We start from the raw sequence: 15183 nt of genomic DNA, 5'->3' as shown, positions 1-15183 counted from the left end.
CTAAAATGTCAAAAATGTGTGTAAAAATGGCCTTTGCTGCTTCAAAGAGCCTATGGTATCCTTTTCAAATTGGCCATTTTGCCAAATGATTTGATAGCCAAACCTACTTCATTTATGACGATGTAAAACAGAGAAAAACAGCAAATCTATACATTTGAAAAAGAGGAACCAATGAATGACTGGGATTTTTTCTTGTCTATTCATATATCAACCCCAAATCAAACCAAGACTCTCTGAGTGATATTGCCATTTATGAGTTTACGCAGGTTCTTTGCATTGTTAAGTTTTAAGCAGGCTTGACATTTTCTTGTAGTTTTTGTCCTACTTAAAATCCACATATGCCATTTATATGTTACTTTGGAGCAGCGACTCTAAAAAAAAAAAAGTGATGGCTCACTGTTTAAATGTCTTATTATCCACAGAACTCACATTTTCTTTATAAAACTGAAGACCGCTTAAGTCATCCAAGTGGTGTCTGTGGATTGTTTTGTGTGTGTGTGAAAGGTTAGGGTGTAGAACGGTCTGGTGGGGGTCTTAAAATGAGAGGATGTGGGCACACTATAGCTCTACGGGGGTCGAAGATTCGAGTGCAACAGGGAACGATACCACAGGATTCTTTGAAAACAGGAGATCTCAGGGGGCTTCAGAGCTGTTCTTTACACACTGCTGAGCTACAAAGCCTTTGTTGGTCTCTCCGCTCCGACGCTTTAAGTCAAAGGCTGCCATGCTGAGTTGCTGTTTGCCTCTCATTTCATTTCTCTTCTCCAATTTTGTTAAAATTTGGTTCACTTCCATATAATTGTATGTGGAGTCTGGTTCTCATCCACAGCGCTTTAAACAAATAAAGTCAAGTCCTCAATCAGCAACTTTTCATCTTCATCAACTGCTGTCACCTCTGTCATTCCCACTTTTCTCTTGCCATCAACATTGGTAGTTAGGCTGACATCTAAGTGCATGTTTTTGATTCACACTACTTCTGCTTGAAAATTGTGATACACTGTTCTGTTATTTCAACAAGTCAAATACTGTACAAGACTGGGTGTCCCCACCCCTCACCCAATGTCAGCGGTAATAAGCGGTATGGCTAATGGACGAGTAAACATACTGAACAGCACTCTGCTCCAGGGATCCTAACACAATTGAATAGCTGATACAGAAATGAACAAACTTTAAAGACGATCCTTTGTTGTACTTGAACAGCTTCTTATGCAAATACAAAATGTTGAAAAAAAAACAAGACTTTTATATAAAGATATTTAATCTATTTTACTGTTTTGAGAGTTTTTTACGGCACCTGCATCAAGAGAAGCTCGTAAATATTTGACCACCACTCCAGTCTGAAGTCTTCTCAAAACCTTTTTCTAGAAATCTAGTCTTTAACAAAGGCAAACTAGCCCACTGCCATAATCCATAAAGCCTGAGCTAGAAATGTGCATCGCATCCATGATGATATTTTGAACAAAAAAATAGAACTCAAAAAGTCATGGAAGCACAATGAAAGCGCCTGTTTTTTGTTGTGCTAAAAAGATCTAAAAGTTGCAGATGCTCAGCCAGCCTTGATGTTCAGACTGATGATGATGTTACTTTACACTCTTACAGACTTAGGATCCTTATGAATCAAGAGGATCACTGGAAATTTGAACTAACTGAAATAACTTTACTTTGCCTCGTTTCAGTCACCTGAAATAAATATTGCCAACTGCCTTTGTTGCATCTGAACATGAATTTTGAAGTTTGTAAAGCGATGTCCTCATTTGAACTCTTGCACCTGTCTGACCCCAAACACTTTATGTGCTATTTGGATGTGCAAACATACCCATAACACATGCACCCGCAGACAATGCACTGTAGACTAGGGCAATGTCTCAGCACTCTGTGTTTTGTAAGTAGTTTTGAGGGGATGTAGTGTGTACAAGGGCACAGAATGTTTTTTTTTTTTTTTATCATTACGTATTCAACATACGCTGAACTGAACCTCTCTGCACCTCTAACTGCCTCCTTTCAGCCTACGTGCCTCTGAGCGAAAGCAGACAACAGCTTCAAAAGAAATGAAATGACTGAGCTTGCAACATCTGTGAGCTTTTATTTGCTTTACTGATGCTCTGAGTGAAGCTCAACAGCGCCAACCACAGGCTGCTAAAGGGATCACAATCTAATACATCCTTGGCAGGAGCACAGATAACACAATCAAACATAATTTAAGTTAGGTCAGTTAACCTAAGAGATCAAGAGGATTTCTTGATAATTCTAAATGATAGGCGAGAAAATAAGAGATCTTAAATATAACAGCCAACAACTGTGGCTGACTGTACACATGAATTTAATCAGAGACACTTTTAGATGTCATAGTGAAAAATAAAGCTATTGTAGCTGTGGATATGTGTGAGAAACCCTTCAGCACACAATGAAATAAGAATAACATTCATTCCTGACTAACGCAAATTGACTAAGCATGGCTAGCCAGCTAGCACACCATTGAAGAACAACACTGTTCGGGCCATCAGAGCAGATGGTGAAAATTGCTTTGTTAACTGCTATCAAAATTTTAATCATTTTAATATACACAGTTTTGAAATTCATGCTCATGTTAACTTTAACCTTAACCAAAAAATTTCAGCCGTTCAGAAGACACAGTTCAGCTGGTCCTGTTGAGTTTAACAGCCCAGAATGGAGTCATCCCACAGCTTCTCCTCTTCCGTCCTAGTGTCTACCTTCTCTTTCACTTTCTTCTTCTCTCTTCTGTATTTGGGTTTGGCTGACTCATCCTGCCCACCCTCCCCCTGCTCAACATTAATTTCAGCCTGTATATGCACTTCGGTATATTTTCTATTGTCCATCATGTCCTCTGGCTTTAAATTGTCCATCACCCTTTCCCCTCCTTCTTCCTCTTCCCTGGATTTTTTTTCTTTTCGTCTCTGCTTCCCATGTTTCTTTTGCTTATTTCTCCTCCTCTCTTGCTGTGACTCTCCAAACTCTTCTCTTTTTCTCTCCTCTGACTCATTATCTCGTTCTCTCCTTTGCCGTTTTCTCCTCCTCTCCTCCTTGTGTGAGTCCTCTTCTCTTGACCTCCTACCTCGCTCCTTCCTGGATCTTCTAATCCTCCTCCTTTCTCTTCGCTTGTATTTATTGTCATCACTGTCACTTGTGCTACTGCTGTAAGAAGAGGAGTATGAGGAGGAATAAGATGATGAGGTAGTACACGAGGAGGAGCTTGACTGGGTTCTGCGGCTCTTTCTCTTTATGGGCCGACCGGCAAACTGTGGAGCGCCTGAGGCTGAGAAGCCTGGAGGAGGGCAGTTGTAGTCCCAGCCATGAGGAAGCCTGGGAGGGCCTGGATATGGAGGACGCCATCCTTCAGCTGGGTAGTAACAACCAGGGCCGAACTGATGAGGAGCGTCAGAGGTGGGAGGAAGGTTTGGCACAGGTTTGCTCAGCTCTATGATATGCTCCTTGTTAAATACTTCCTGTACTTCCTCTTCATCTTCCTCATCCTCCTTTTGTGTGTCACCCTGAGGGAGGACTTGACTGGTCTTGGGTTTAATTCCACGAGCTTTCTGAACCTGAATGTAATCTGCCAGTTCATCTGCGAATGTGCTGTAGCTTTTTTGTTGGGATTTGCAGAGGTCAACGACCTTCTTCTCCCTGGCCAAGAGCATGTGAACAAGAATTAAGTTGCAATTCAATCAGGTAATAAATGCTGATATCACACTGAAGCCCCATTAAGTGTTTTTTTTGTTTTTTTGTTTTTTTACCACTACAGAGCGGAAAAACAAACGTACAGAAATGTAGTTTCATAATACAATCAGCTTATCAAGTGTTAAGTTAAGTTAACATGTCATACCCTTCCCTACGCAGAGTAGTATGACCATCCAATGAGGGTGTACGTATGTTAAAGCAGAGGTAGTTTGCATATTGAACCCTGGAGAAAAAGTAGAGACGATCCTGTGATGGGATCACACCAGCAGCGACACGTGTCAACATGCCGACGTACCGACCCATGAGTACTCAGTAATTATAACTAGATTATTACAGAAGTAGTCAGTACTCATGGGTCGGAGCAAACCCCTTCTTCAAACTCAGCCTTCATTTTGATGTCAACTACACACCTGTAAAGCATGTGAAGTTCGTGCGTGCATCTTGCAAAGTTGTGAAAAACCTCACTGACAAAATCTGTCCACAGACATTTAAACACCTGCATAAGTACTCAAAACCACCTCTGTAGTAGTTCCCACTACAGTAGGTGTCTCCAGGACCACATTTTGCCACAATCTCTCTCTCTCTCTCTCTCTCTCTCTCTCACACACACACACACACACACACACACACACACACACACACACACACACACACACACACACACAGAAAAAAAATACTAATATAATAATAATATATAAGAAAGATTATTGATGCTACTTTGGTTTTCATCAGGCAAATGAAGCCTGTAAGATTGAGTAAGCTTGTTTTCTTTAGTTCACGCTGCTGTGTGCCCATATACTCAACTGGAGTGGGATGTGCACACTACTCACCTCAGTGTGTGTATGACAGCCATGGGAGTGTATGACAGCCATGGGACTCAAACCACAAACCTGGCTGAAAACCCAAGCATAAGCTAAAAGCAGCTGAAAACTAAACAGAGCTGCAGAGGTTATGAGATAATATTCATCTAATTCAGTGTCAGTATCAAAAAGCTTTAATGTTGGCAGAGGTCTAGAAAGGCAAGTTCAAGTGCAGTGTAGTGGAGGTTAAATTTGAAGTGTAGCACAAATTCTGACACAATGACAGTGGACATGGTGTTTCTGTCAGACAGTCCTTGATCTTACCTAATCTGGTGCTTGTTTCCCTGAACGTGTGCCTGGTACATCTCCACAGAGTTAAACTGCACACTACACATCTGACACACCAGGGAGTTGGCTGTAGGCAACAGAGGGCGGGTGAGGTGGGATAGGAAGGAAAGACGGCATAAATGATCAAACAGCTTAATGACCCAGTTAGATTTCCCCACTTCTTTGCTTTCTCCCATTCCAGTTAGTTCTGGTGAGTTTGTAATTCACAGCAAAATAAGTTTCATTTAACATTACATTTGCATTTAGGGGTTTCCAAATTTTCTCTATACAACTGACAATTTATAAAAAATAATATAAAAGGCACATGAAACATAAGATTAACATATTGTTGTTTTTGAATGTGCCCGATAAATAAACTGTCTTGATATCGTGTGCAACAACGGCAAGCCGTCATTAGCTAACTGAACTCTTCTATATTATTATTTAACAGAAGCACAATTAGACTACCTGTCTTTTGTCAACACTTATTGATTGTCATAAAGCTAACACCTACCTGCTCCCTCTGATGGAATAACATCTTCATGGCCTTTTCAAATATCAGTGTTACTTTAGGCAGAAAAGTCTTCTGGGTTTTTTGCTTCACATTTCTGTGCACTAATCAATTTTTTATTTATTTTGATTTTGATTTTACAAGCTAGTTTTGTGTTGTGCTGTTGCCAACTTCTACTGGTTTTATCTGTCTCTACATGGCACCTAGATGACACTTACATATAGTGTGTCGATCAAAGAAAGAAAAAAAAGAGATATATGTTTCTAGGCATCAATTCGCCTTTTGAAATACATGTAAAATCACAGGGTGCAAAAGATTAAATACCAATTTAATCCCTTCATTGTTTGATGCCGTTTGTATTATCCTGCTTTGCTAAGAGGCAGGACCCTTTGTTACCTTGTTGGACATTGTCTCCCAGCTCTTTCATCAGCTCCTGTCTGGCCTGATTCCTCTGGTGTTTGCGTCCATTGTAGTGCTGCAAAGCCATTTGGGGATTGTTGAAGGAAGCAGCACACAGGGCACAGCACTTGTCCGGGTCCTTCAGATCAACCTCTGTGCTGGGGGCAATTGTGGCTGCTGCTGGGTCCATGGGATGCTCCATACCATCCTCTAGGGCTGATTTCTGGTCAGCATTATCAGGAGTCAGCCCTGGTAAAGTACACGCCTCTGTGTTCCTGTTTATGACTACAATAAAAAATGTTTGACCATCTGAACTTAGAAAACTTGAGCAGACAGTTGAAGCATATCGTCAACTAAATTTGCAAACATTAAAATTCAAACCACCACAATACTTCTCCATCACACAACCTACACTTGCCTGGTGGCTGAAGACCTTGTTTACGAAGATTTTTTGCATGGACTTTCCCTTCGTAGTGTGATTTTGCCACCAAGTGGGAACTAAACACCATATTACACAGCTCACAGAACCGGTCCTTATCAGTAGTCATGGTCTGCTGCAAGAAACAGGCACAACACTGGCAGGTCAGGAGACAGATGTATGCTTCCCAACACGAAATGCAAACAAAATGAATAAAGTAGCAAATAAGAAAGATATGTTAGACCAGTTTTACCACTTACAACCTTTGCATAGAATCCACCACAGCTACTTGTGCCTTTATTTAATTCAAAATGCTTGTGCTGGCAACCATAGATGGATTTCTGTGCATCTCTCTCTTATGTGATCATGTTGTTTTGAGAGGGATATAATCAGGGCACTTAACTTATGACCCTTAAGACTTCTTACTGTTGGATGCTTACAACAGTACGGTTTTCAGTTTCTTCATTGCTTGGAGTTAAATACAAAACGTGTAAAAAGTAAAATCTCAAAATGAGCGCTAACCTGAGGTGCTGTGGACTCTTTGTTTATCTTCTCGCCTTTCTTGGCCTGCAGGTACACCTTGAGTTTCTGAGCATGTTTCTTTCCCTGCAGTTGGGGGATATGGGAGACATAATTATTACGGGTCTGACCTTGTGAGGTCAATAAAACTGTACTACAGTTTACGTGACTAGTGTTTGGGAAACTGCACACACCTCATAGTGGGACAGCCTCTGAGACTCAAACAGCAGCACAGCCTCACACACGTGGCAGTAGTCATCAGTGAGGAGACCCTTTAGAAGCTCCTCTTCATTCTTGTCTCCTGCGTGGCAGAGTATACTGTCACTGTTACAGTTAAGCGTCAGCGAACAAAGTGGAAGCTTATTTAAGCATGATGAATAAATAAAGAGCTATTAAATAATTCTGTCACATTCATTTGGGAGCAACTTCTATTTTCTTCACAGGAAAAAAAAGGTTAAACTTCAAGCAGATTTCACTTTCAGTCTGCTGTATAACAACTTCCTGTACATGGAAAATGGAGTAGCCTAGTTTATATTATTCTTTTAAGATTACTGAATTACACACTAATTGAAGACACATCCACACCTTAAGAACATATTCAAAGCAAGATGTTATCCATTGTATGATATGTATCATTTACCAACAGGATTCTTTGGGACAGCTGTAAACTAGAAGGTACTTGCATCATTAGATTATAGAAAATGCCTAAATTGTTGTAAAACTTGCTACCTGAATTGCTTTCATTCAACACGAACCTCTTTAAGATTTGTAAAATATGTGAGAAAGTCATGGTTTCATGATTGATTCATTCTGCTCGTTCAACGCCCGATGCATGTTCATTGTTCTGCATTCGTGTAACCTTTGAATGCAGGAAGAGGTCAGCCACTTTGCCCTGATAGCATCAATTCTGTTTAACGTGCTCTGCTCATTTTCACTTGAAACAGTTATTTAGCACTCAAAAATTTCGAACAGCCTTCAACAACACTGTAAATGAGCACTATTCATAATAGTGCAACAGTTTGGGCTAATATTTGGTTATGAGTTTCACTACTTTCGTGAAGAAGCTGTCTGTGAAGTGCGTGAGTTTCATTTTTCATTTGACTCTATTAAAATTAAATCACTAAATAGGAACTGATGTGTTACTGTGACAACTTTTAATCCTCGCTGACAATAATTCATACACGTCTATATATTTTAAAAATGACATGAATTGATCTGGTTAAGCTATTATGATATGTGGTAAGCTAATCATAGGACATAAATGATTAATATTATGACTAGTGTCAACTGAGATTTGTAACTACAGCTGAAATTATCAGTTGATAACTCAATTAGGTAGTCAACAAAAAACATTACTGATTATAAATCAATTACCTTATCATATTAATTTACAGTTAAAAATGTGTTATTGTACTCTTTCCTTCAATGCATCCTGTACACTATAATTGTAAATTCAATAATGATGTTTATGACGATCACTTGTCACTGAATAAATCATTGACCAAAAAAAACAAAAATAAAAAAGGTATATTAATCAGTGCTAAAAATGACCATCACATTGTGACACTAAGAGTAAGTAAAATAAGGCATTGGAATTAAGGACTATGAAATACTTTCAAAATCTCTTGAGTCCCAATACTAACCACCTATGGTGCGCTGGTCAAATTTTAATGTACCAACTTCTGCTATGTAATAATTATAAACTACAATACAACATTTCTCTGTGTATCTCAGTCAAATAGCATCTACAGCTCAAATAAACTTGGGACTGACAGAAGTAAAACAGTATATACACATATTTCTGCCTGAAGTGTCTGTCTGCTGATACATTTCAAATATTGTACTTACCAAATGATAATCACAGTAGAGGTTAACAAGAGAACAGAGATTGTAGGTACTGTATCTCAAAACATGTGTACAATGTTTGAATAGGAGAAATCTCTATTTCCTATTCACACCCTCATCCTGGAAGTATTTTTATTTTACTGCTTAACAACGCCATCAAGAGGGATACAAATGGCCACATTTGGTGAATGACAACTCAGCTGATGGGAACTGAGAGCCTTCAAACTCAAAGCCAACCTGATAATCCCGTATCTTTTAACACACCTACATTTTAGATAGTAAATTTTGCCTCTGGCTTTAGTATTGCTTCATTGCATGGCAGTCCATTGCTTTGGCTGCTTCAGTATTAAGATAAGAATATCAGTTTTGCCAGAGAGGATACAGTCAATGTCACCCTTTAATAATATTAAGTTATTTGGTGGCCTCCGCTACCATACCTGCTAGCTGCCCTACCAGTTAACCTGAACTACCGGTATGTGGCTAGTTTAAATGGTCGAAAAGGCCGTGTGGGTTGGGTGACTGCTAGATAATTAGCAACTGGCCAACCACTTACAGACCTGTGAAAACGAGCAACCTCTTAACTTTGTGTGATTTCACTGTAAGGCAGTTTAAGGATTAAAATGCTCCGGTATAACATACTGAGCAACTCCCAACGTTTCAGCTAACGTTAGACAGCTGACATTAGCGTATTTAGCTAAGGAGCTAGCTCACTCGACTGCTGAGCTGGCTAGCCAGTTAGCTAAAGCGCTAACGTTGGCTCGGCAGGCAGGACGCCATACGGCTGAATTTTCATATTCTAGACAGAACTCACCTTCAATCTGGGTACTATCTATTTTAGTGTTTATTACTTTGTCAGCATCTGTGACAGAAGCCGCGTTAGGGGTACTAGTAGTGTTATTTTGAGCGTCTGATTCCGCAAGCAGCGGAGGACAGACGTTTGTGTCGTCCATCTTTTTCTCTAGCTATTTGGTGCATGCGCAGTGACGTCCTAGTACTAATGGCGTTGGCTTGTTTGGTTTGATAATCCTCAGAGGAGTTATAATGATATTTATAGTATCAATAATTCACCTAAATCACATCCAGGCTTGAAGCTTACTGGGACACTCACTATTTACTACTTAACCCCTTTTCTTGAACAGGTTTCATATTTTAAAATTGGTGAATATAGTGTTAAAAGCATTGTATAAGGATTTTTAAAAACCCTTTACTGCTGTGTTCAACTGTGGCCTCCTTATGTGACCCCCCCCCCCCCAAAAAAATGATAATAACAATAATAAATAAATAATAATAAAAAATCCGATGTAGTTTCTTTAAGTTTTTGTCAATATAACCAACCTATAACCAGGATTTTGAAACAGAAGCATCTAATTGGAATTTAGCCAGCATGAATTTTATTATTTTACACCTGTGCTGTTCCTGCTATGGCATGTCAACAGCATGAATGCATTACAATTAGGTCCAGCTGTTGGCACTCTACAAGCACTATTTAGACATGTGCCCAACTGGTTTTGCCACTGAATCTCGTGTAAAACACTTTAACCTTTTTTTACTCTACATTTAGCCTACTGTTTACATCATATGCCATAGACAATTTTGGACACAAATAAAATGAAAAGAAGGTTAATATCAAAATAGATACTTTATTACGAGGCATTATAATTTCAATATTTGTGTGCCACAGGGAAAATCCATGTAATGCTGGAAAACATACTGATAAATATAACAAATAGACAAGATCAGAGGATAAAGATAAAGTAGTTTCACATCAAGACAAGGGCACTGATGAAGAGGGTCACTAGGTAGAAAAGCAGTGTAGGCTGGAAAGATGTCACTTTCTCTTCTGGAGCTCTCTAGCTATGGCATCCAACTGTGGAGAGAGTTATTTAGGTTAAGACACACTGCATGTAGGTGGATGTAAATATGTAAGGCGTGTCTATTGTACAGCTTTTTGTTGCTGTTGCCAATGTATAGATACAGTGTGTGGGGCATTATGTCATCAGGTCAGCATCTGTATGTTTGTGGGCAGACACATTCTTGTAAAGACAAAATACAATACACAATACCTTCACTAGTGATTACCTATAGAGTAGGCTTTGGATTTTGGAGTATACCTTCTTTAACATTTGTATATTAATAAGAAAGCTGAGTTATAGTGTTCATATTAACAACACTCGTGCTAATAGAAGAAATTACACTGACAAGGATTTTTATTTTTTAGATGAGTCATTAACTGTTGATCAGTTAATATTCTCACTACTGGTTATAAAGGTCTGTGATTACAGTGGGACATGCGGGTTTAAACAGCACTAGACATGGTACTGCTGTTTTCTCTTAGTTTTCTTACAAGAATGTTTCTGAGAATGCTCCTCCTCTGGGGTCTCAAGTAGCTGCATTCCCCTGCCTCGCACAGCTTAATCTCCTCTGAAATCTGAGAGAGAGAAAGAGAGTGAGAGAGGGGGAATATGAGAGAAAACTAAAGAGGTAATGGATTCCTCCATTCTCAACAGAAAATTTTCAATGATTGACAAAATGCTACACACACACACACACACACACACACACACACACACACACACTGGTCCTGACCTCTGACGTGCTGAAAGAGTCCAGCTCCCTCTTGCCTCCGGGGTACCAACCATGGGACCAGTGCTGGGCGTTGGACAGCTGAGCCCCCACACATAGAAGCAGCCCCAGCAGCAAAACCAGCCGAGATACGCACATGATATTTCTACCTGTGGGCAAAGACAGACACTCAGAGGCCTGGCTGTAAGAAGCTATTATCTTTGATCTTTTTATATCTGGTTTAGAAACAAATTTAAAATGTCATAACATTTAAATACTCAATACACTGCAATAAAAGCTCAGCAGACTGTATATGGATTACAGGTGGTTGTTACCTGCTCTGATATTTTTTCGGTAACATCAAGATTATCTGGGGATCCAACAATGTTCACTGTGATGTTTATTCTAATATTCACAACTTTTGTTTTAGACAGACAATAGTATTATTACATAGAAGAGTAAGTAAGTGTTCTTACCTTAGTGTCAACTCTTACAACTTTATCACCACAGGTGTCCCCTAAGGTCCCTCCAGAAGCTGACTTTGCTTGTCCTGCAGTCGGTCAGTTGCTGAAGGCGTCTCACAGTTTCACAGGTGTATTACTGTAAAGATTCTCTTTACTCTCATCCTCCTCCTCACTATATGTACCGGTCTAAAAGGCCCCCCTTCCAACACACATCTCTGTTATCCTCCCCCATGTGTCCCGCCCATTACTGACCCCTTTGTACCCCTCTTCCCAGTGGTGTAATGAACGATCCCTGCGGACAAGAGGCCCAGATGACCTGGCCAATTCCAATTATCACCTGCAAACAGCACGAAGACCCCTCGGGATGCTCATCTACTCACATGCATCACCCATACCCGCTTTCAAATACTGGCACTCTGGCTAAATAACAGATTCAAGTCATTAAATTAACATATTGCCCAGTAACATTAAAACCTATTTTTTCAAGAATGTTGCTGCACACAGGATTAGGAGAATATCTCAAATGTGGCGGCGACCATGCAGTAGAAGATGTCAATACCTCATCGTAATAAGACTTGAAAACTGCGTGGGAAAGGCTTTATCTGACGCTGTAATCCTAAATTATTGGGCTAAAACATAAAACCAATGCACACCTGGCCTCTTTAGACTAGGTCCTGGCCAACAATTGTCTTTGACTAAGAGCTCTTGGATTTATTTCACAGATCAGACTGGAGTACACAAAACTCAGTAGCCCCCATTTCCTCTCTTTTGCATCTGTTTTGACCACAGTGACCCATTACACATCCTCCTTCTGACCCTGCTGACCGTTAAGTCAGGGGAAACAGCTGATGACAAGAGGAACAAACAATGTGGGTCTGTGACCAGACCAGACATCACCTCCTTCAATTAGAGGTGGATATTTTTAGGTGCAGAGCTGATTTCTTTCTCAGGAAATGACTGACAGTGTGACGTGTGGCCCGTTGACTCAGTTGATCTGCCAGCTTAAGCGTTATGACACAAGACTGTTTGGTGCAGGCGATTGGTCGAAGCAAAGTGACTCCAAGATACGTCGTTGATGACACATGATACCTGTCAATGTTAGGTAGGTGTCTACATTGCTATTATTGCTATCTTCAAGTTTGTTCTCCCTAGCACACACTCAAGAGAAGCAAACCAACTGAAATCATGTTGTTAGTACAGCCGCTGTGGTTCGATTATTTATTTATTTGTTCTTCGAGAGCAAGATTATAAGGTAGCTACTGGTGAAGAAAGGATTGTTCAAAACACAGATTATTAAAAACACATGTGAGCTGAATATCTAAAATGCATTAGTTAGTGACAAGCTAATTTTGCTGCTTTGTATTGGTAGATTGTGAGTGTCAGTTATGTTAACTTGCTTGTAAAACGTAGGCAGTGGTGAAAGACGCATTCAGATCATTTATTCAACTAAAAATAGAAAAACTAAAGTGTACTAAAAGTAAAAGTCATTATGCATTGTTATTACTTTCATATTAATGTGAATGTATCTGGTTGAGATGGGACTAATTACTTTACAGACTGTCAGGTAGATTCATTTATAACAATGCATCATATCTTATAAATCATATTATTATTAAACCTTAATCTGTGACATAGCCAGTTATTAAAGCTTTCAGATAAACGTAGAGCAGTAAAAAGTACAATATTGTTGTGACTTAAGCAGCATGAAATACTCATGTTAAGAGCAGGTATCATAAATATCTACTTAAACTGCTAGCAAGTGCATTTGACTTAGTATTTACCTGTGCTTCAGTCTGATATTATTTCTTTGAAGCTTTAACCCTCTACAGCAGCGGTCCCCAAACTTTTTTCAGTGGGGGTCACATCAACTTTCCTTTCTGAGATGGGGGGCCGAGGTTAGTCTATAACAGGAAATGATATGGGCCAGGGTGACAACCAGTATTATTGTGGAAATTACAATGATAATTTGTTGTAGCTGCCCTTCGTTTGGCTTTGGCACCACCTGTTGATTTGCAAAAAAAAGTAATAAAAAGTCTTCAATGTGTTTATTTGAAGTACACAGATATCTCCATTTATTTTATAGAAAATAACAACACAAACTGATGGTAATGCTGCTTGCTGGGCGCAATGCTGTGCCGGGGGGGGGGGGGGCACTGGCGGGCCGCCGGGTGGCTACCTCTGCTTGCTGGGCGCAATGGCTGTGCCGGGGGGGGGGGGCGGCGGGCCCGCGGCGGGCGGCTAGCTCTGCTTGCTGGGCACAATGCCTGTGCGGGGGGGGGGGGGCGCGCCGCCGGGCGGCTAGCTCTGCTTGCTGGCGCTGAATGCCTGTGCTGGGGGGGGGGGGGGGGGACCCGGCAGCCGCCATGGGTCATCTTTCATATGCTTAGGTGCCACACCATTAAGACTAGTGTGAATGTCACAACGGAAAAGTTTGTCAAAGTCCACAAGTTTGGTGTCTACGGACTCGGCTCGTCACGCTGAGTAACATATGTCAGCCCCAGCCTTCTGAGTCGCTCCCTTCCGAAGGGCCGTCATGGGCGGTCTTCTCATATGCTGCCGGGGGACATGGTTAAATTCTGTGTTTTAATAATTTCCAAAAATTTTCTCGAAAGTCCACAAATTTGGTGTCTCCGGACTCGGCTCATCACGCTGAGTAACATATGTCAGCCCAGGCTTCTAAGTCGCTCCCTTCGGAAGGGATGCCTCGTTAAACGTCGGGGGGGCACCGGCGGCCGCCGGGCCGGCTAGCTCTGCTTGCTGGGCGCATTGGGTGTGCCGGGGGGGGGGGGGGGCGCCGCCGGGCGGCTAGCTCTGCTTGCTGGCGCAATGCTGTGTTGGGGGGGAGGGGCGCTGCGGGCGGCTAGCTCTGCTTGCTGGGCGCAAAGGCTGTGCCGGGGGGGGGGGGGAGGCACGGCGGGCCACCGGGCGGCTAGCTCTGCTTGCTGGGTGCACTGCCTGTGCCGGGGGGGAGGGGGCGCCGCGGGGCGGCTAGCTCTGCTTGCTGGGCGCAATGCTGTGCTGGGGGGGGGGAGGGGGGTGGGGGGGAGGGGGGGGGGGGGGGGGGGGGTGGGGGGGCGCCGGCGGGCCGCCCATGGGTCATCTCTCAATATGCTGAGGTGCCACAACGCATTAAGACTAGTGTGAATGTCACAACGGAAAAGTTTGTCCAAAGTCCACAAGTTTGGTGTTACGGACTCGGCTCGTCACGCTGAGTAACATATGTCAGCCCAGCCTTCTGAGTCGCTCCCTTCCGAAGGGCCGCCATGGGCGGTCTCTCATATGCTGCCGGGGGACACGGTTAAATTCTGTGTTTTAATAATTTCCAAAAAAATTTTCTCGAAAGTCCACAAATTTGGTGTCTACGGACTCGGCTCGTCACGCTGAATAACATATGTCAGCCCCAGCCTTCTGAGTTGCTCCCTTCCCGAAGGGCCGTCATGGGCGTCTCATCATATGCTGCGGGGGACATGGTTAAATTCTGTGTTTTAATAATTTCCAAAAAATGTTCTCGAAAGTCCACAAATTTGGTGTCTCCGGACTCGGCTCATCACCCTGAGTAACATAATGTCAGCCCCAGGCTTCTAAGTCGCTCCATTCGGAAGGGATGCCTCGTTAAAGCGGTCGGGGGGGCACCGGCGGCGC

General features: G+C 41.8%; 2 protein-coding genes across 2 annotated transcripts; both read right to left on the bottom strand.

Annotated features, from left to right (window-relative positions):
- Positions 1-2093: 2093 nt before the first annotated feature.
- LOC111221851 (zinc finger matrin-type protein 1-like) lies at positions 2094-9465 on the bottom strand. Its single transcript, XM_022745435.1, has 7 exons — positions 9327-9465; positions 6865-6971; positions 6674-6757; positions 6146-6287; positions 5731-6018; positions 4821-4911; positions 2094-3642 (listed from the first exon to the last, which is right to left on the bottom strand). The coding sequence occupies exons 1-7, from the start codon at positions 9463-9465 to the stop codon at positions 2655-2657; spliced, it is 1839 nt and encodes a 612-aa protein (XP_022601156.1). The 3' UTR covers positions 2094-2654.
- An 878-nt stretch (positions 9466-10343) lies between these two features.
- gnrh2 (gonadotropin releasing hormone 2) lies at positions 10344-11236 on the bottom strand. Its single transcript, XM_022745163.1, has 3 exons — positions 11102-11236; positions 10860-10943; positions 10344-10382 (listed from the first exon to the last, which is right to left on the bottom strand). The coding sequence occupies exons 1-3, from the start codon at positions 11234-11236 to the stop codon at positions 10344-10346; spliced, it is 258 nt and encodes an 85-aa protein (XP_022600884.1).
- Positions 11237-15183: the final 3947 nt, after the last annotated feature.

This window comes from Seriola dumerili, unplaced genomic scaffold (genome assembly GCF_002260705.1).
Source record: "Seriola dumerili isolate Sdu_G_001 unplaced genomic scaffold, Sdu_1.0 BDQW01000088.1, whole genome shotgun sequence".
NCBI classification, from domain to species: Eukaryota; Metazoa; Chordata; class Actinopteri; order Carangiformes; family Carangidae; genus Seriola; species Seriola dumerili.
Note: the sequence above shows the minus strand (reverse complement) of the source record. Positions and strands in the feature narration are given on the sequence as shown.